The sequence below is a fragment of the Anguilla rostrata genome, chromosome 6 (assembly GCF_018555375.3).
Source record: "Anguilla rostrata isolate EN2019 chromosome 6, ASM1855537v3, whole genome shotgun sequence".
In the NCBI taxonomy this organism is placed as follows: Eukaryota; Metazoa; Chordata; class Actinopteri; order Anguilliformes; family Anguillidae; genus Anguilla; species Anguilla rostrata.
In genome coordinates, this window is record NC_057938.1 from 5,988,454 (window position 1) to 6,009,214 (window position 20,761).

Genomic DNA, 20,761 nt, shown 5'->3' on the forward strand with positions numbered 1-20,761 from the left:
TCCGTGATTAGGCTTGGCAGTTAGGTGACAGGTGTACCATCGGTCTGGGCCAAACACAAAAGAAGCTCCCTACCCCCCACCCCACCCCCCCCCAAGACATCCTTCAGTCGCGCGTTGACAAATGGCTCCCCCCCTCAGGCGCGCACACGCACGCGATGGTTCCGGGATGCAGTAATTACAGCGTATCGGTGTTAATGGATTCCATCACACACAGGACCCCGCCGTCCACACAAGACCCTCCCCGCTCTCATAATTAATTTTTTTTTCCCCTCCCTCTCTGAGGAATACTTTATGTAATTATTTTTTTCTAATTAATGTCCCTTAGCTCAGTGGCGGTGTTTTCGGGAGGGCCGGCGAGTAAATTGTGGGACGGGGCGGCGCGGGTTAGCGTAAGAGCAGATATCGGTTTTCAGGGTGGAGGGGGGGTTGGGGGGGGCACGTTATAGGCAACGGGGAGACCGCCGTCGCCCGTCACTTTAATGAAAGGTGATTGGTTGTGTTCCGCGGGGCGCGGTCCTGCGCTCCTGATGAAACGCACGGAGAGCTTTAGCGATGCGGTGCGCGTCGTCGCGGGTTACGTCTGTTTGTGCGTCCGCCCTGGAGGACCGGCGACCTGACATTTTGTCCCGCCGGCCTCGGGGAGGGCTCTGCCATTTTGCGTCGCGACTTCGGGGAGCGGCGCGTCCGCGAATGGGACCTGGGGGGGGGGGGGGGGACGCAGGACCTCTCTGACAGAATGCAGCCTCGCTCCGTCTCCTTCAGAGAAGGCTGGCTTGTATGAATGCAGTTCTCCAGCTTTAAGGTGTCCCACCTGATTGGCTGGCTCGTAGCCGCGTGCCCGTCCCGGTCGGGGGGGGGGGGGGTCCCGCCGGCTTCCCCCTCCACCTCGTCACGGAGCGCGGGCAGGTAGTAAAAAGCTAGCATGCGGAACGGCGTGGCGGCTAATCAGAGAGCGGCGGGGCGATGGCGGATCAATAGGGGACTGTAGATCAGTGCTCCATCTGGCTGGAAAATCACCCGATCACCATAAGCATCTCGCCAGCTGCTTTGTCCGACAATCGATGGCGGGGGGTATTGATTTAGTTATTGCAAGTTCATATGCTGGAGACAGTGTTAAATATACATTTACTAGCAGGGGGGCATTAATCAGGGAAAATTTAGTAAGGGGTTGGAGAGCAGCGGGAAGGCGACAGCTGTTATTCCGGGGTCAGGGAGAGGCCCCAGCAGCGCTGAACGCGCTGTGCTCACGTACTGAGCTGCGCTCACAGGTTATCTCTACTGAACACTTCTTAGGGAACCAGTCTGTACTGAAGCCTCTTTACTGATCCAGTCTCTATTGAACAATTGTTACAGAGACCGTGTCTCTACTGAACACTCCTTACAAAGTGAGTAAACTGAACACTTACTACGGAGTTACTGTACTGAACACTTCTTGTAGAGTCAGTCTGCTGCATACTCCTTACAGATCCCATCCCTACTGAACACTCCTTACTGAGCCAGTCTCTACTGAACACTTCATACAGAGACAGTCTCTACTGAACACTCCTTACAGAGCCTGTCTCTACTGAGCACTCCATACAGAGACAGTCTCTACTGAACACTCTTTACAGAGCCTGTCTCTACTGAACACTCCTTACAGAGGCAGTTTCTACTGAGCACTCCATACAGAGACAGTCTCTACTGAACACTCCATACAGAGACAGTCTCTACTGAACACTCTTTACAGAGCCTGTCTCTACTGAACACTCTTTACAGAGCCTGTCTCTACTGAACACTCCTTACAGAGGCAGTTTCTACTGGGCACTCCATACGGAGCCAGTCTCTACTGAACACTGCCTGCAGCGTCAGTCTCTACTGAACACTCCCTACAGAGCCAGTCTCTATTGAACACTCCTTACAGTGCCCGTCTCTACTGAACACTACTTTTGCGCTGTATAAAGCCTGTAAATCTTCTGAATATGCATGTCACATAATGGTTACATGAAGAGTTGGGCTATTATACACGCACTAACTAACTACACACATTTCTGTGGATGTGCGATACAAACCTCTCTGGAATTCACAACAACAGGATTATGGTTTCATGAGATGATTTTGTGAATGAAGTTGGACGTCCTGTAACCGGTGTTCTGTCCCGGCAGGATCACGGAGGACTCGACCGCGACCACTTTAGAAGCACTAAAGGCCCGCATTCGGGAGCTGGAGAAGCAGATCCTCAGAGGGGACCGATATAAGTGTCTAATCTGCATGGTAAGAATCCCTTCTCTGTTCTACCTGTGTGTGTTAAACCGTCTGAGTGCTCGTCTTTCTGTCCATGCCTATGCTTCTGTCCGTCTATCTCTGCGATACTAGAGCCCGAATGGCGGCCGTTCTGCCTGTCTCTGTGCGATACTAGAGCCCAAATGGCGGCCGTTCTGTCTCTCTCTGTGCGATACTAGAGCCTGAATGGCGGCCGTTCTGTCTCTCTCTGTGCGATACTAGAGCCCGAATGGCTGCCGTTCTGTCTCTCTCTGTGCGATACTAGAGCCCGAATGGCTGCCGTTCTGTCTCTCTCTGTGCGATACTAGTGCCCGAATGGCTGCCGTTCTGTCTCTCTCTGTGCGATACTAGAGCCCGAATGGCTGCCGTTCTGTCTCTCTCTGTGCGATACTAGTGCCCGAATGGCTGCCGTTCTGTCTCTCTCTGTGCGATACTAGAGCCTGAATGGCTGCCGTTCTGTCTCTCTCTGTGCGATACTAGAGCCCGAATGGCGGCCGTTCATGTGTGAAAACAGCACAGTCGGAGGGCCCTCAGCATGCTAACGGTACCGATGACTGTCGCTGTTCAGATGAGGCCTGCAGGATGAGCCCGTGGGCAGACTTTGAGATTTCACAGTTTAACTCCTCTCACAGCCTGCAACAGCCTTTTCTACACGACGCCAAGAGCCGCGTTTAAATCCTGAGCTCTTTAACCGCCATTTTCTCTAGTCTAAAATCAGAAAACTCACAGCAGTGCTTGGGAGTGAAGACCAACATTTTCTTTTTTCTTCAGCACTTGTGTGAGCTAAAATCCCTCAGCTCGGCTTTTGAACCAAATTACACTTCACTCCAAGTGGGGCTTTGTCACGATGGGAAAAGTATGATTAATGTCTGACAACATGCAGACATGGAGACCCAGAGTTTGCACAGCGAGTGAGCCGTGTTTTCTGTGCAGGCTGTGGAATTCTCATTCAGGCCGAGAGAGAGAGAGAGAGAGAGAGACAGACGGTGTGTGAAGGTTTGCTGTTGAAACTTGAAAAGATGGCAGAGTCTTCCCGTCGAGTCGTGCTTGGCTTGGCCCACGCGCCGCGGGGCCTGTATTTCTGAGCCGTATGAAAGTGCAGCTGCCTCTGCCTGCAGAATGTAAGCGTTATGAAGGGGACTAAATGCCCCTTCGACTAGTTTCTGTAGACCCTTTTTCGGAAACCACCAACATCTGAGTGGACAGCAGCCATCTCAGATCTTCCATCGTCTTTGCACCTTGGCACAGGACCCTTCTCTTGTCCCTCTGGGTCTGTTGTGAGTCGTGAGCAATTTGAAAGTTCTCTTGGATGGAGTGTCCGTCTGAATGCCTGGCAAGGGTCTACTGCAGTAGTGCAGGGGGGGCCAACCCTCGTCCTGGGGAGCCGTGGGGTTGGCTGGTTTTTGTTTTCACCTAAAGTACAACAGCCACTTAGACCAAAGAAACCAGGTGCGATGAGTTATCTGTGTAATCGACTGCTTTAATTGATCAATTAAATGCTGAGTGAAAAAAAAGAAAAACAGCAGACCCTGCAGCTCTCCAGGACCTGGGTTGGCCACCCCTGATCTACTGGCTCATCCCCCAAGACTTTGCCAAACTGCAGCAGCCTGGCATTCCCTTCAAAGCGCGAGAAATACCAGTAAGCCGTAGTTTTTATTACGAAACCTTCAAAAGCAGGGTTTTTTATTCATGAATGAATCTCCAGACATGAGAACCCATCTGCTCAGCTGGCCTGGGTCATCAGTGGATCTCTACCACCTCCTGGTGTTCCCCTGGTGTATTGCAGGCACCTCTATCACATCTCAGACCCACAGATTAACCAGATTGCTCCTCCACCACAACTCTTCCAGATGCAAGTTTCAAACAGAACTACAGAAACGGCGGGTTCCTCCAAAAGTGATTATGCGGAGATTATTCGCCATTAAAAATTGCACTCACAAGAAAAATTTTGAAAATAATAATTTTGAGAAAGCCAAGAAGTCGCTTCAGCAGGAACGCACAACGACCCAGTAACCCATAGCGACCTGGTAACCCGTAGCGACCCGGCTCTTGATATGTGCCCGTGGGTGTACCCTGTGTCCTCAGCGTGTGCGTGTGTATGCACGTGCTTGTGTGTCCGTGCGCGTGTGTGTGTGTGTACGTGTGTGTGTGTGTTTGCTTTCAGCCGCCACATTCTTGTGCTCAGTGCCGCTCTTCGAATTCCTTCCAGAGGAAGCGTTTCCAAACAGGGGCTGAAGACAAGAATCTGGGCGGGGCGTGGCTGCAGCCTGAGCGGCGGGAGAGCGCCAAGCCCCTCCCGCTCAGCATTTACTGTTTGTATAGAGGCTACGTAGTCAGCTGCGGCGGGAGGAAGCGGACGCTCCCGGCCCGGAGGGTAAGCCTCTGTGTGCGCGCCCGCGCTGTCGCCGTGGCGACCGGCTGCTGGCTGCCTGTGGCTTTTTTTGGCGCTCGTGCTGGATGCTTCTCTCTGTGGTCCCGTCCTCGTCCCCGTGTCGTAACCGTGACCGTGACCGTGAGTTGTTAGCATGTGTTGGGGCCTGTCGCGCGGCATCGAATCAACAACGTCTGTTTTTTTTCCCCCTTTCCCCTCTCTTTCTTTCTCTTTCTCTCTTTCTATCTTTCTTCTTCTGGTTCCCCTTTGACAGGAGTCCTACACCATGCCCCTAGCCTCCATCCAGTGCTGGCACGTTCACTGTGAGGAATGCTGGCTGCGGACTCTGGTAAGACCGCCCCCCTCTGGCCGTTTAGCGTAATGCAGCCCCATTACTTATGATTGACCCTTTTATCACGTGCACAGTTTCACAAAGGAAGGGGTATGAAGAGCTAATTCATATCTTATGTAGTCAATATATATTTGTGACATATATTTGAATCTTCTGTAGTACATTATATGGTGTTTCATATATATTACATCCACATACATGCAAATTCCTGTAACACTACATTAGTGTAATGGTGTGTGTGTGTGTGTGTGTGTTTGCGGTGGGTAGGTGGGGCGGGGGATTGGGGGGTCTGCACACAGCCAGTGAAAGGGATCTGGCTCTGGAGTTACCCCAGGAAGAGGTTATAATTAGCACTCTCACTTCCAGTCCCCCAAGACCAGTCCCCTAACACCAGTCCCCCAAGACCAGTCCCCTAACACCAGCCCCTTAACAATAGCCCCCTAACACAGCCAGACGCTTCATAGAAATCCTCAGGTGAGCTGCCCACCTCTTGGCTGGAGTCTCGCCTCTTTTTTGGTTTTGTGTTTCAGTAGCCCCCCTGTCCTTTGCCCCCAGGGGTGCGCACGTGCGCTACAGCCCGTTCTGCCGGGACACACGGAGGCGATTAATAAGAGAGAGAGCGCTCATCTGTTCCCCAGCCCCGCTCCCTTACATAGCACACATTAAACAAGCCCCCTTTCCTTAATCACAGAAGCCCACTGTTTGGAAGGGGGAGGGTGGCGGGTGGCGGTTGGCGGGTGGGAGGGGCCTCACCGCCCGCCACTGCAGCCGCGCGCGCTAATGGAGCCATTACAGCGCCCCCCTGAGGCAGCAGTAAAGCCGCGCGGCGGGGCTCCCCGCGTCCTGATCAAAGGAAACGCGCGTAACCTGGTTACCGCGGGCCCCCCCTCCCTCGCCAGTTTAATAGAGCGCGGCGGCGGTGTTAGCGGTGTCAGCGGCGGCTGGCGCGCGATGTGAGGGCCCAGGGCCGCGCCCCGCTCTCATTAAAATCAGGTAACCCCCCCCCCCTTTGTTTTACACGGAGGGGGGAGGACCGTCACCTCTTTAATGGGGTGGGGGTCCGATCACGTAGGCCGCATGGGGGGGTTAGGGGGGTACGTGCGGGAGTGTGGTACATTTCAGCGCTGAAACCAGGCAGAAGAGTCTTTAACTTCGGCCGTTTATGAACATCAGACTCTCCCCGGCTGCTGACGTTTGGTCCGGACATTATACAGGGCTTCCCAATCCCGAAATCCCGATCCTCGCAGCGGTCTGGGCTGCGCACGGTGTTCAGAACGCGTCAGCACCGCTCGGTGTTCAGAACGCGTCAGCACCGCTCGGTGTTCAGAACGCATCAGCACCGCTCTGGTGTTCAGAACGCATCAGCACTGCTCGGTGTTCAGAACGCATCAGCACTGCTCTGGTGTTCAGAACGCATCAGCACTGCTCTGGTGTTCAGAACGCATCAGCACTGCTCTGTGTTCAGAGCGTCAGCACGCTCGGTGTTCAGACCGTCAGCACGCTCTGGTGTTCAGAGCGCATCAGCACTGCTCTGGTGTTCAGAGCGCATCAGCACTGCTCTGTGTTCAGAACGCGTCAGCACCGCTCGGTGTTCAGGGCGTGTCAGCACCGCTCGGTGTTCAGGGCGTGTCAGCGGGACGCTCTGGTGTTCAGCCGCGGTGTTTCTGAGCGCGCCCTCCTCCTCCCCCTGCGGGAGGCCGAGCGGAGAAACCGTTTCTGTCTCTCTCCCCGCTCTGACCTGGCCCCGGGCCGAGCCTCTCCCAGACACCCCGGCGCGCTTTCGGGGGGCCCCAAATCCTCTTAGCGCCCGGGCGCGAGAGCTGGCGAGCGGTCGAGGAACCCCGAGCGGGGCGAGCAGGTCGGAGCCGCCGCTGTTTCGCGAACAGGTGTCAGAGGGAACGGGATTTATACACTTCTCCCAGTGAGCCCTGTCCCAAACCCCCCTACACCCCCCCCAAACCCAACCCAAACCAGCCCCCTCCTCTTTACACACGCTCGGTCAGACACCCGCTCCCTCATCCGTCACCCCGTCCGCTGTTAACCCACCGCCAAAATTCCACCCGCGCCCCCTCGCGCACACCCCGGGGCCCCTGTGGGAGGAGCCACGGTCGCCAGGGTTATATCAGCCAATAGACTGGCTCGGCTGGCTGTGAATAACCTCCAGTGTCTGAGGTTCAGTCCATCAATGTGTCTGATCCTGTGCAAAGGTCGTCCGGGCAACCACCGCTCCGGAGTTCATGGCGGCTGCGGCCGTTGGGGGCGTGATCCGCGCCTCTGTTTGCTCAGCACACAAGCGCGCGCACGTCCCCCGCATTCTAACCCACCTGCGCAGATTCCTCTAGGAGCGCTCCACAGTCTCCGGGTTCAAACTGGCAACACCCTCCCATAGCGAATTTAGAATGTTCGATGTCTGGGGTGATGGACTGTTGTATCATTGATTCGATAGCCAAACCAGAAGGTTAGCTCCTGCTGTCCTTCTTTCCATCCTGCTTCCTAACTACAGGAAGTTCTGGTTGCTGACTAGCTATCAGGGCTGCTGTTTATTGCAGTTCATGAATGTTCAAAGACGTGCCCCAGGACAGAGCGTCCAGTCACATGTTGGCGATGTTAGGAATTCAGAGTGAAGTATCTGGTGGGTGTGTAGTATCTGTTCACTAAGCACCCGGGCTGAGTGCTTTTTTGGGCCACAGCGCCCCGCGGTGGCTGGCAGACTGTGTGGCCAAAGCCTCAGCCAGGTGCTGTGGCAGATCACACCACCAACTACTTGATGTCCACATTGCCCTGGCAGTGCGCTTCACCCTTTAATCTCAGCGGAGTGTTATTGAAGGTGGCAGAGATTCAAACGCACGCAGCGGACTCCTGGAAGAGGGCGAGGGTTCCTCACGCCCAGGGGGCCTTTGATGCCCATTAGGCGTCCTGAGCGCGCCTGTTTCAGCGTGGCCACGCCGACTGCCCAATTTAGCTTTAACGAGCTCCCTGCAGCATGTTACAGGTGTCCCGCTGTGATCCCTTCACTGCCTGCGCTTTCAGACCACGGGTGTGTTCGGCTGGTAGAGTGTTCCAGAACAACCGTTACATTTGTGACACTATGGATGAGAGTTGGAAGCCACCTCCAGTTAATGTGTCCCCTGACCCTGTATATTTATCTGGCGTTGTTCACTAGTTTGTTAATTAATGACTTTTAATGACTAGCCATGCATTTTTAACCATATCTAGAGTGAAAGGAATGTGCTCAAGGCATATATTGATACAGAAAAGGATTAGGGAGTGCACCATTAAATTTAAATAAATTTTAGAATGACTTTTTAATATTTTACTTTTGAATTTCCGGTTCCGATTTTAAAGTGGCAAGTGTTTCAGGTCCGAGACATGACTGGCATGCAGAATGGGGCTTTATGTCATCATCGGCCTGGTGAAAGGCATGCTGGGACAAAACCAGCTGCATACTGGTCGCTGTTGCCAACTGGTTTGGTTTCATTCAAAAAAATTGGCAGTTAGGTTTGGCAGCTTGCTTGGTACTGAATGAAATGATTCAGCGGGCGCTGTTCCGTCCTGTGTTCTGAGCCATTCCATTCTGTCACCTGAAATGGCTTCAAGATGATACAAAATCACAGCCATTTGTATTCATAGAAGCCCCTGCCCCCCACACACGCACACACACACACACACGCACACACACACGCACACACACAAACGCACGCAGTAGCCATTAAGCCAAGTGGCCTGTGACAGTCTCAGTCTGGGCTGGAGCCTGTGACGGTCTGGGGGAGCGGCCCTGTGCTGCGGAGGGGCGCTGAGCAGCATACAGAGGGGCTCATTTCGCTGGGCTGAGGGCTGAGCCTAGCGTGCGCATTTACGAGTGTCCCGTCTTCCCCCCCCTGCAGGGAAACAAGAAGCTCTGCCCACAATGCAACACCATCACATCGCCGGGGGACCTCAGGCGCGTCTACTTGTGAGGAAGACGCCGGTCGGCGGTCGGCGGGCCCCCCCCCCCCAAACCCCACTCTCCCATCCTCTCCATCCAGTTTATATTGCTGTTTGCTGTCAGTGTATTTGATATCTTTTTTTTTTTTTTTTTTTGGGAGTGGCATGGATTTCTTTTTTTGTTTGTTTGTTTGTTTTTTTTAAAAAAAAGAAGCCTTTCAAGACTAAATGGAGACAGGACTCTGGTCTGTACAAAGTAAAATTCAGGGGGTGACTGTGGAAAGGCAGGCGTAGGACCAGCACCCACAGACTCCGTGTAACCCGTACTCCTCTGAGCGCGCCCCCCAACCTGACATCCCCCCCCCCTCACCTGGAAACCGCCCCCTCCCTGACCTCCGTCACGGCTGCCCCCTTGTAGCAGTTAAATTACTGGGCACTTTTTTGTGTTTTTGGTCTTCTCCACTCGAGTCCATTTTGTCCAGTTGTTGCCCCCCGAAATGTGAACACATGAAGTCCCCCTTTCTCCCGGCTTTGTTCCTCTGCGCTGACGAGCTCGCCGCGGCTCCAAGGAGGCGTTTCCAGCCGGTGCTGTCATCGTGAAGCCCCTCCCCTTCCAGGACAAACCAGACTGTTAGCCTCTGAGCTCCGCCCCCTTCCCTGTCCTGTCCCCCCCCCGGCGAGGAGACCAGCAGGGAACAAACCTCGGCTCCCGAGCTCTCGACCAAAACCAACGACCTCACGACGACTTTGGGAACCCCTCTCCACGCGCCGCTTCCTTCCTTGTTTCTTCCTTGCTTGTGGTGTTCTAGTGAAGTTACTCAACCAAAATTCAAAAAGCGCAGAATCAACACGTAGAGGAAGTGCAAGCACATGTAATATAGTCTGTGTATGTTTACAATGTTGTGTATAAATGGCATAGAGTTCAGACGCATACTTACACACACACACACACGTACACTCTCACCAATGTACGCGCCCACACGCACTCACACACACACACACACAAGTATGTATTAAAGTTTTTTTTTGGGACAGCGTGGAGAGCAGGAGCAAAGGAGGACATTTAAAATGGCGGATAAGAAAATTCTGTATTTTTAAACCTGTTGTCTTCTTGAGGTTGAAGTTAAATGTCATTGTACAGGGAGATGTCATGGTAATAAAGTACTCAAAATAGTATTCCAAGGATTAGGTGGTGTACATGTTTTTTTTATTTGAATATAAAGTTTGAAAGCTAAAGCGAAGTTTGTTTTAACGCTCTTGATTTTTCCCCCGTCTGTATAAAACACCCTCAACTGCCTTTTTTTTTTTTTTTTTCTTTTTCTTTTTCTTTTTTAAATTGCACTCTTGTTATGTATGGTACATTCACATGTTAATCTCTCTTTTAAAAGAAAAAAAAAAGAAAAAAAGCCTCAGCTGAGAAGTGTTTTTGTGAAGTCTGTCCAGATGTTTTTTGCTGTTAGGTTGCAAAATCTTGAAACCGAAGGCCCAGGGAAAACTCTTTGTAGTCTACAGCCTGTAGTCTACAGAAAAAAGACAGACGGCCCACTGTACCGTGTATCCCCCCCACCCCCACCCTCACCCCCCCAAAAACAGAGAATAGCTCTGGTTAGGACTCGCTCTCCCAGTCTAGCCCCCCGCCCCCCCCCCCCCCCAGGCCTATAACACTTCCTGAAGCAGTGTCATTTTCTTGCGCAGAGTTAGTGTGCGTTTTTCCAGGAAAGAAAAAACTAACGGGAACATCGACAGACGTCGAGGAAGCAATATTGACGGCCTTGGTTGTAACACAGCTGTTCAGATGTGATATTCAGCTGAGCCAGGTGCTTTGTCCTACCTTATTATATTGATCTAAAATGGAGTGTATTTAAAGAATTTTTTTTTTCTCTCCACCAACTGCTTTGCTAACTGAAGTTGCCCCTTTTGAATTGTGCTTACTGCCTGTTGGTTTTGTGTCTCAAGTCTGGGTTTCCTAAGAATATCTGCCCATTGTGGATTAGATGCTACTTTACAGTGACTGCCCAATAACGTCTGTGGAAAATATCAAGATCTCTCACAGTGCTGTGATGTTTTCCTTATCTTTTAACAAACCGTGCTGTGACTGGATTGCGTTATCTGAAAAGTTGGGACATTTCGAGTCACCAGAGCATGTTTGAAAGGCTTGGAAAACAGTCCTGACACAATGTGAAGTTGGTATTATGTTGTGGACCCTGGTAAAGGTGTATGTTTCACATCAGGAGATACGGACGCCCGATACTCTCTCTTTTGCTTTCTGTTTTTTGTAGAACGCTTTTTGTGCGAGCCCCCAAATGTAGTGCAAACGCTCCCCGACGTGTGCCGTCCGTGTCCCACGCTGACATTTCCAGACTCGTTCGGTCCGGATGGACAGCGGCTCGACCTTAGCGCTCCTTCCTGTGAGCCGTCAGCTCTGCGCGAAGCCGCTTCAGTCGCGGACATCGTCCCCTCTTCCTTCTGCTCGGAGCGGAGGGACATCAGCGGCCCCTTTTCCCCCCCCCCCCCCCCCCCCCCCCGTAATTACTGCTCCTGGAGAATTAATTTCACCTGCCCCAAACCCCCCCCCCACACCCCACCCCCCAAAGAAAGAAGACAAATTGCACAAGGTGGTTGTGTCAGATGTGTCATGTATATTCTCAAAAAAAAAAAAAAATGGTACGTGTCTTTCCCATTTGTAAACATTTGACATTAATTAAAGGATCATAAATCTCACGCGGCTGCCATGTCCCGGCTTTGTTCTTCGCTTGTCCTCGGGACGCGACGTCGCGGCGTCCGCCCCGGGGTCGTCGTTGGGACGTGTTCTTTAAACAGACCCGCGAGGAGGAGGAGGAGGAGGAGGAGGAGGAGGAGGGACGCCTGAACTACAGGAAGTGCGCGGGATGCAGAATCACCCCGTTCCTGCTCCAGAATGAGCTCGTTGCTTTCCAGACTGTGCCACTGTTCTGCCCACTTTCGGTTTTAATCTGGCATCTCCGGTCTGTGGCCCCATGAGTACAGAAGGGTTTTTCACAAGAACGGCTGTTGGAAAGTACCATAAACACCATGCTCCAGGATACAACAACACTGCCCTGCCCTTTGATATGTTATTTAAGTGTTGTTTAAGTTGTTTAAGGCACAAGATAAACATATACTTATGGCACTCTTTAAATTTATAAACAGAACTTCTTTTTTAAAAAGTATGTCATTTCTAAATATGACTGCAGGAGGTCTCGACCATTTTGTATGGAAGTTCACTTCTGATTGGCAGTCCACTAAATGGTTGCAGCTGATTGGTTAAAAATATTAAATACTAATATTTCACGTTAGTTGCACAACAAACAGTCCAAATGAAGAACACCCAGTACTCTAGTACGCAAAAACTTTCAGGATAAAACAAAAAAAAAAAAACTCTACTGAATAGCATAGGCATGAAATCATAGTATTTGTTTTATCAGTTCTTCATGTAAAACAATTAAAATACACTATTTAAAATAAAATTTTGATTGCACGATATCTTTACAAATGTATTTTTATGTTTAAAATCGTAACTTTTATTTCCTGAACTGTACTGTAACTACATAAGAGCAGACGCCGGTGTGCTGGATGTGTTGGCACCTGGCAGGCAGTAAATCGGGGCCCACCAACCTTGTAGGAAATGTGCGCTCGGCGCTCTATACTAAGAGCCCCGTTGTCTGGGGCCCGTTGTCTGGCGGCGTGTGCGGGGAGCGCGTTTATGAACAGTGGGAGCTGGGCGTGGGCGCTGGCCCCCTCCAGCGGGCCCTAAACCGTAATTGGAGGCAATTACAGGCGAGACGAGCGTTGGGAAGGCAAGGCCCCCGGTCCCACTAGCCGCTCAGATCTGGGGCCAAGCCTTAAATTCGCCCGATATTGCTTTTCCACCGTTCAAAGAGAAAGGAGTAGGTAAGTAAGTAAATAAATAAATAACGCCCCGCGTCGAGCAAAGGAAAAACAACTGTCACTAAGTGCTGGCAGATGCTAATAAAGCGGCGATAAATGCGCGGAGAAAGTTAGCGGGAAGCCCCGTAAACTCCATTGTAACGGTGCCCCGCCCCCCCCCCATCCCCCGCCCCCCCCGCCGCACGCCTTTGTTATGGCCGCTTGTTTGGCTGGTGTTCTGGCCTCTCAGGGGTGGCAGGGCTTTGAAGTAGAAACCCCAGGGGTGACACGCCAGCCTGCCGCAGGGCGCCCTGCGCTCCGAACGCCCCCCACCCCACCCCCCCACCCCCCCACCCCGCCTCGTCCGCGGAACGCCTCGGCGCGGCGCCGGGTCATCGTAAGACTGCGGAAAACGGAGTCCGGTCCGGTCCGGTTCGGTCCGGTCTGGTCCAGTCCTTCCCTATGATCTCATGAGGGCAACCCACCAACCGGACTGTGACTGACCGGCGGGTGCGCGCGAAATTGCATGTGATCCTGGTTCGAGTGGCGTAGAGATCAAACGCAGGAGAAGTGGGTGTTAAACAAGGAGTGCTGCCAAAGGTTCTGGGGGGGGTTGGGGGGGGTGTTGAGGTACCAACGGAAACCAGACGTGTCTAATTTGGTTAAGCGAGCGTCAGACCCCAATCCCATCGGAGAGAGAGAGGGGAGTGTTTTTTTTGTTTTCCGTTTCACCTGGGCCCCCAAACTGATCCATAAATGATGCATTAGGGCTGCGGCTTCGCCGCGGGGTCCGGTTTCGCCGGGCCCCGCCGCCCCAGCGTCCGGGAAACAGGAAGTGGGCTTCTCGGCCCGGGCCGATCTATAGAAATTGCTTTTGGAGGTCAAAGCTGCGCCGGATGGGAGGGTATGGAGTGCGGAGGGGCCATCATTGCTAGTTTACAAACATCTCCACAGACCGATCAATAGGACAGGTCTGCTCTGCCGTGTTGGGTAATTCCTCCACCGCGCTGCCCGTCTGTTCCGATGGTAATTTACACCTTCATGTGGGAATTTGAGTTTAACCATCCCCCCACCACCCCACGCTACTCCCCGCACCCGCACCCCACCCCATCCTCCTTTGCACTCAGCGTATTGCCTGTGTACCTCTCATTCAATTAGGAGCTGCTTCGCGCCTCGGCCTTTCAGACCGCTCTGGCCGGGGCGGTTTGCGGGGAAAAAGGTTTTTTTCTCGGGGGTGTAAAACGGGCTGTGGGGAAACGCGAGCCTGGTAATGGCGGTCCTTTTAATTCTCTCTTCGGCTCAAACCTTCACCCTTTCCGTTTGGCCCCTGAATGCCAGTTTCCCTTCTATGGGAAATATACTGGCAGACAAAAATATTGGGGGAATCCAATCCAGTGTTTTCCAATAAAAAAACAGGGCCCAGCTGCTGTAGGACACATAGGCGTTTCTGTGAAAGATGAACAGGACAAACTGCTCACAGCACCAGCTCCCCCCCCCCCCCCCCCCCCGTCAAACAGAGGGGGGGCCAGAAAGACACGTGGGAAGTAATTGAAGGTATTGAGAAAATGCTAATGCATCACGGTGTCAAGAGGCTCATTTATCAAAGGAAATGTTGTCATTTACGAATCTATATCCAATTAAGATGCCTGAATGGGAGAGGGTGGGAAGGTCAGGCGATGGGCTTCCAGTTGGAGATGAGGTGTCTTTTTCCGTCAGGCCAAGGCGTGTAATTGAAACATCTCTGGCTCCTACTACTGGAAAAAAAAGAATGTTAAATCCTCACTTCCTGTTCTTAGTGTAAATCTCAGACTGGAATTCTACTCCAGGATGGCTTCGGCCCAGTAGCTTTATTAAGTGCCTGCCTGGACTGTTATCCTGTCAGGTTACAGGCGTTTAGCAAGACGCTCATATCCAGAGCAATTTACACACACACACACACACACACACACACACACACAAAACATTTTTACACAGAGGTATTTCAGATTCAGTGTTTCGCTCAAGGGTACAAAGCACAGCATTCTACCTGGGAATGAAACCTGCAACCTAGAGGTTACCAGCCCAGTTCCCTAACCATTGCACTGCCACTGTTCATTCTCTGTGGGTCTCCGCGTGTTGGCCTTTTCTCCTCCATGATTGTGAAATAGAATATAATGATATTTTATAAATTCACTTGAAAAAAAAAGATCTAGAAAGTACATTGTTGATTTGGCTATCCAATTGCCTATAAGCAGAGAACAATTTAAGCAGGTTTAAGGGTGGAATTAGAACCAGTGCCTGAAGAGAAGACGGTACATTCTAGGCCGTTTTGCAGACAGCACGGTGAGTTTGATCTAATCACTTCTGTGAACAATGTTCACGCCTTCAGCTCATCATAAGGCGAGTCCGCTCCAAAGATTCTGTACCACACAACGTTTTCACAACACCATCACAACTTTGTAGCAACGTTGTGAGAAAGATGTTCTCTAGATGCACTTGTCTCCCAAAAATCTAACCCAGGATTAGCTGCTACAGTACTTATCGCAACCTAACCCATGTTGTGTAACTGTTGGGTAGTGATACAATATCAGGGCCGAAGACTATCTTGTACTGATACAGTATCTTTTCTGCGTGGGGTCAATGAGTTCCTGTGTGTATATTCAAATTGGCGCTCACATTATCAACTGATCGCAGATAATGTACATGCCACAAATGAGCAAGTTACAGTTTGTAGTCAGGGAAAGGACTTGTATGAGGTAAATATGAATTGCATTCATATATTTATATACATCTCTTTTATGTACTTCTCACAAGTTTCATTGCACTCTGAGCCTTATTCACCTTAACCATTAAATTTTCTGATTTTCAAAGACCACGATGAGCCAGAATCTGCTTTCAGACTAAGTCAGAATATGTTTAATCTGGAAAGTCTTTCAATTTTTTTGCAATTAAAAGGAGCACCTAGTACACATATAAAGCATGTCCAGTTAAAACAGGGAATATAAGTTTGTTTTTGATCATGACTCTATAGACAGCAATGCTGGGAGTCCTCCTATAAGTGACCAATCACACAACAGGAATTCTGATATGTCTCAAAAAGATGGGCAGAAATGCAGTGTAATTCTTTTCACGGTTTTCCATGAATAAAAAATGGGATGAGCTTTATGGATAAGAGTGCAATTATTCTCGGAAAACACGGGATGAAAGAAAAGCAACTGGAAGAAAAGAAGCTCTAATTTCCCCCTTCTCCAGTAATTATGGCTAAACAAAAGCGCGGAGGGGAACTCTGCATTTTAACAAACTCGCACTGTTGTCAATGCCTCAAGTGTCTCTCCTCTGGCTAATCCCATAATTACAGCGTTCCCAAATTGCTTTCATATCTATGGCTGCCGGAGAGATTGGAGAATGACATTGTGTGGATTTAGAGCGAGGATGTTTTCCAATAACAAGGCAAGGTGAAATAGCTTCAGCGCGGGATTACCGCCATGCACCCCCCCCCCCAGCTCCCCCCAGCCCCCCGCATGAGCGATGAGAAGTCCACGCAAAGCGGTGGCTTTGTTTAAGAAACCTAACGCCGTGGTCTGGTAGTACGCCAGAGTTAAATTAATCTCTTAAAGGTATGACTGATACTAGCTGTCTCCTTCCAATCGAGGAGGATAATAATATTTTCAATGGACCAATTCCGGGGGATGTTTTTAACCTCCCCTCACCTCCCCTCGGCTATTACCAGCTGGGGCTCCCTGTTCTTCAGCTGCCGTTCTCCAGCAATGCTGCGAGGGGACACGCATCACCCTGGCAACCCACGCTGAACCAGTGTAACCCTAGCTGGCCCCGCTGAAAACCCACACAGCAAAATGTTCAGCATTAAATCAACTCTTACAGAGCACATATGGTCCCAGTTGTGCTCTGTGAGAGTTGAAATAACACCGGACATTTTACCGGGTATGCACAAAAACAGTTTTTTTTAACCTGGGTTGACGGACAGCAGGCCACCCACTTGTGCTGTACTGTGCGGGTTACGTGCATCCTCACTACCTGGCAACCCACATTTGTGTTTGTGCATTTATGCAGCTCTTTGTTACACTTCTCAGGATCTCCAAGCACTTTACATTGAAAGGTGTTGTCCTCCCATCCGCCAGCGCTGATGCTGAGCGCTCAGCGGTGTGAACAGGCGTGTTTGCCTCTCCGGTGCTTAAGAGCTGACATGGTGTGACAAGAAGACCAAATCCGAGTGATCTCCAGTTTCGAATCAGCTTACCTGCCCCAACTTTATCTCATCTTTAGCTTCCTCACCTGACTGAAATGTCTTCAGTTTTAGATTTTCCGGATTAATTGACATGAATGGTTAACACCTAGGGAACGAGGAGAGCCGATAGGCTAGTGGCACAGAACAGCGCTTCAAGCATAACCGCTTCTGAATAAATGAATTTATTCCTTCTTTGCATTTGAGGGGCGGCGGTAGGAGCAGCACGGATTCTGACAGAGGTGGCATCGGAGTTAATCGGCTGTTGGGAACGGGAGATTTTTCTCTTGTCAAGCAGCCGGGGACAGGGAACGTGTGAGGACTCCCGAAGATCGCATCAGCTCAGTAAGATATTATTTGGATTAAAATCACAAAGCTGACATCTTAAAGATTTACTCCTTTTTAAAAGCCCCTTCTCATTTATTTCCTTGTTTTGATAGGACGACAGAGCAACGACACCAGTCGCCTCTATTATAATTTTCTTCCCCCTTTCTTCCAAACCTGGAAATCCAATTTTACATCATAAGCCTCATGATAAACAGATTTAAATCTCTTTGGCAAATAATGTTTTTCTCGAAGCTGATATTTTTTACACAACTCCAGAACCGCAGGAAGTCTCGCCGCACAAGGGAGAGATGTGGCTGCCATTGTACTGAGTCTGTTTTCTCCTTTGTACCTTTGACCTTGGCCTCAGGTGTCAGGTGTCGTCCTCCTCAAGCTTTTCAGCTTTGTCTGACAAGAAGAGCAACAAAACTTTTGCTTCACACAATGCCATTTCTTTGTGTAACTGAAAGCAACAATAGTGCCATTGTTCCGCTTATCGGGCTAACTACAACACAGTTTAGGGAAAAGTATATTGTAGAATAATGATAACAATGAATATACTTACATCTAGGTAATGTAGTATAGTATATTCAAATTGTGCTCTGAATACAATTGTTTTTATGTAGGGCCCTTATTAGTTACATTGTAATACCTCTTCCTCTGAGAGATTATGTTATATAAAGGTATCATATACCTTTATGAGAAAATGTACTCATTTCTGGGTCACTCATACCTACTTTTAATTGGGCGGAAAAAGGTATATCATAAAACACTGATCAGTACCTTTTAGCATACCAATTTTTCAATTGCACTAATCGCTAATTGTTATGTATCCACATATATCAACATATTGTCAGATTGTAATTGAGTACATAAATCTGTCTACATTTCTTCCTGTGTGGCGCTAACAGGTTAATATGTAATAGCCTGTTTTAGTCATGTTTTATTATCACCGGTTTCAGCAGGTGCATAGTGGAGCGATATTGTAGTGAACAATATTCCACTAGAGGGCGCCAAAAATACAAACATGCGCTGGAAGTGGCACGTACCTTACAGAAATGAATGAATGACACCGCAACTAAGGTGTAAACAGGTGTAAACATTTCTGTTAGGCTTCTTTGACACAACCATTTACTAAGCCAATATGCATCTGTCACTTATTGGCTGTAATTTGTGGAGGACATTTGGAGGAAGTTTCTGATGTTGTTCTACACTCAACAAACTTGTGAAGTTATAACTTTCAACCTGATGTGATTGCTACAATTATGAAAGTTAAGACATAATATGTCTTTCAACACTGTAGCCACGATATGTATTGGAAAAAATGTTAAAAATTCATTATTAAGTTGAAATATTTGGCCACAAATATTTAACTTTTTGCTAAATCATTTGAGCTCTCTCAACCAAACTCGACTGGCACAATTTATTATTGGTGTAACCCGTTAGCCTGCGCTTTGTAAACATTAGAACCACATCATCTATCATCGTCTACAACCTGTCTGCTACCAGGTCCTGCCTTTCAGAAAATCTCATGGGAAAATAGCAAACTGTCCCACCCTCTAACCACATGCTATGTCAATACACAGTAACCGTTTTCCTTTTTTAATGTGCTTGTCAGGTGCAGGGATTATAACGGAAGCCAGCAGAGTATGTATACTTAGATTATATACTTTTTTGGCCTTTTCCCAACAGATTAAGATCATCTTTTAGGCATTCTGCACTTTTTGAGCATTAAACAAATATTCAGAATTAGGCTGCAACAGCCGTTCATAGTGCAGCAAGTTATATACTTTTAACCCAAATAAGCAAGAACGAGCATATTTCAGAAAGGCATTTGTCGGATGTTTTGTTTTTAAAGGTCCTCCGTTTTTTGGGTGATTGTGGCAGAGTGCAGGGACCACGCATCTAACACAGCTGCTCTGGAGTTGGAGTAGCAGCCCGTAACATCGGCAAATTGCGCTCCGTTACATTAGATTACATTTATTTGGCAGTTACAGTGCAGCGCGATGCACAGCAGGGGGCGCTGTTGCGCGCACGGCCGCGTGCCTCCCACTTCCTGTTTGAGTAAAGCGTGGCGGACATTATACCCACAAGCCCCTCGGCCCCCTGCGCTGTGGCTTCTGAACGCGCCACTGTCACTCAACACCGCCACCCACGGTACAGAGGGCCGGCCGCCAGGGCCTCAGACAACAGGGCCCTTTGAGCCGGCCGCTGGAAAAGACACAAGATTCTCCTGCAACTGGGGACCCTGTCATCCTCTCCTCCGTCCTCTCCTCTCCTCTGTCCACCTTCAACAGGCTCCGTTTCGTCTTCCACGCGGCCGGAGCGGGGGGTATTGGGGGGGCGGGGGGGAGCACAAAACGCCTCTTGTTACCGATGGCGGATAAGGCAGCCAAAGGACGGCTCGTCCAGGAAAAGTGACTTCCACAGACTGCCCCTTTTGTCTCTGAGGGGAGATTATGGGGGCCAGGGGGGCCTAGGGGACCAGTCTCATGGGACCCCACATATATCCAGGGATTTAGCAGATGCTCGTATCCTCAGTGACTTACACAAGTTTTTACATCGTATTTACATTTTCATCCATTTATATGGCTGGATATATACTGAAGCAATGCAGGTTAAGCACTTTGCTCAAGGATATAAAACCAGGGAATAAAACCTGTGAGCCTTTAGGTTACAAGACCAGCTCCATACCCTCGCTGACTGCTGGCGACCAAGGTGGAGGGTGGCCAGGTTTGTGCCCTTCATATGACAGCCCGAGCACCAATATTCACCAGCTTGTATTTATTCTTCAGATTGAGCCACAGCGATTGTGTGTCTGGACGCTATAGTGAGGAAGTAAATTCATATCTGTCGTCAGTAGCTTTGTTAATTCTTTCTGTTAAGACTTTTTTTTCTCCCCCCCCACCCACCTGGTTATACACACAAGGCCGCTTGCTTCCAAGAACTTAAATCACTGGCTCCTGCGAAGTCAGTCTATTTCCTTTAAGAAAAAGACAGGTGGGTCCTATGGGACCTCGTATAAGTGGGCAGTAACTGCTTACTTTCCTAAATGCTGTGCAAACCGTGAGATGACTCATCACGGCAGCCATTTTGCGCTAAATCACAGTGTGGGGCTTCGCGGGGACTTGGCCTGGTAATTGAGCAATAATGCCTCTTAGCGAGCAGTCTAATCTGAGCCAGAGGTAGGACGCGGTCACGTTAGTTAGCTTAAGGGGAAGAGTCCTGAGTAAAACATGCATAAAAGCCATTGTTCTCGGGCTTGTACAGCGAAAGCCAAACACCACGCTTACATTCTTCGGTAAACAGGAGGACAATGCGTCGCTAGAGTGGACTTAAGATGAGAGAAACACTCCCATGTGCGTTAGTTTGAATAAGACAGCCATGGAAAATCCTGCTTACACAAAGCTAGTTTAAGTATGCA

General features: G+C 49.9%; 1 protein-coding gene across 9 annotated transcripts in view; it reads left to right on the top strand.

The window, feature by feature from the left end:
• The window catches only part of rnf220a (ring finger protein 220a), a 164,286-nt gene extending 154,195 nt beyond the window's left edge, over positions 1-10,091 (top strand). For 5 of the 9 annotated variants that reach the window (XM_064341720.1, XM_064341725.1, XM_064341722.1 and 2 more), the window contains 2 exons: positions 2,142-2,250; positions 4,469-4,983. In XM_064341720.1, coding sequence (XP_064197790.1) covers positions 2,142-2,250; positions 4,469-4,783 — 424 coding nt within the window. In that variant the 3' untranslated portion in view covers positions 4,784-4,983. Of the gene's footprint in view, positions 1-2,141; positions 2,251-4,468; positions 4,984-8,866 lie in introns of those variants that run through there. The other 4 variants (XM_064341727.1, XM_064341724.1, XM_064341726.1 and 1 more) reach the window with 1 other exon arrangement.
• Positions 10,092-20,761: the final 10,670 nt, after the last annotated feature.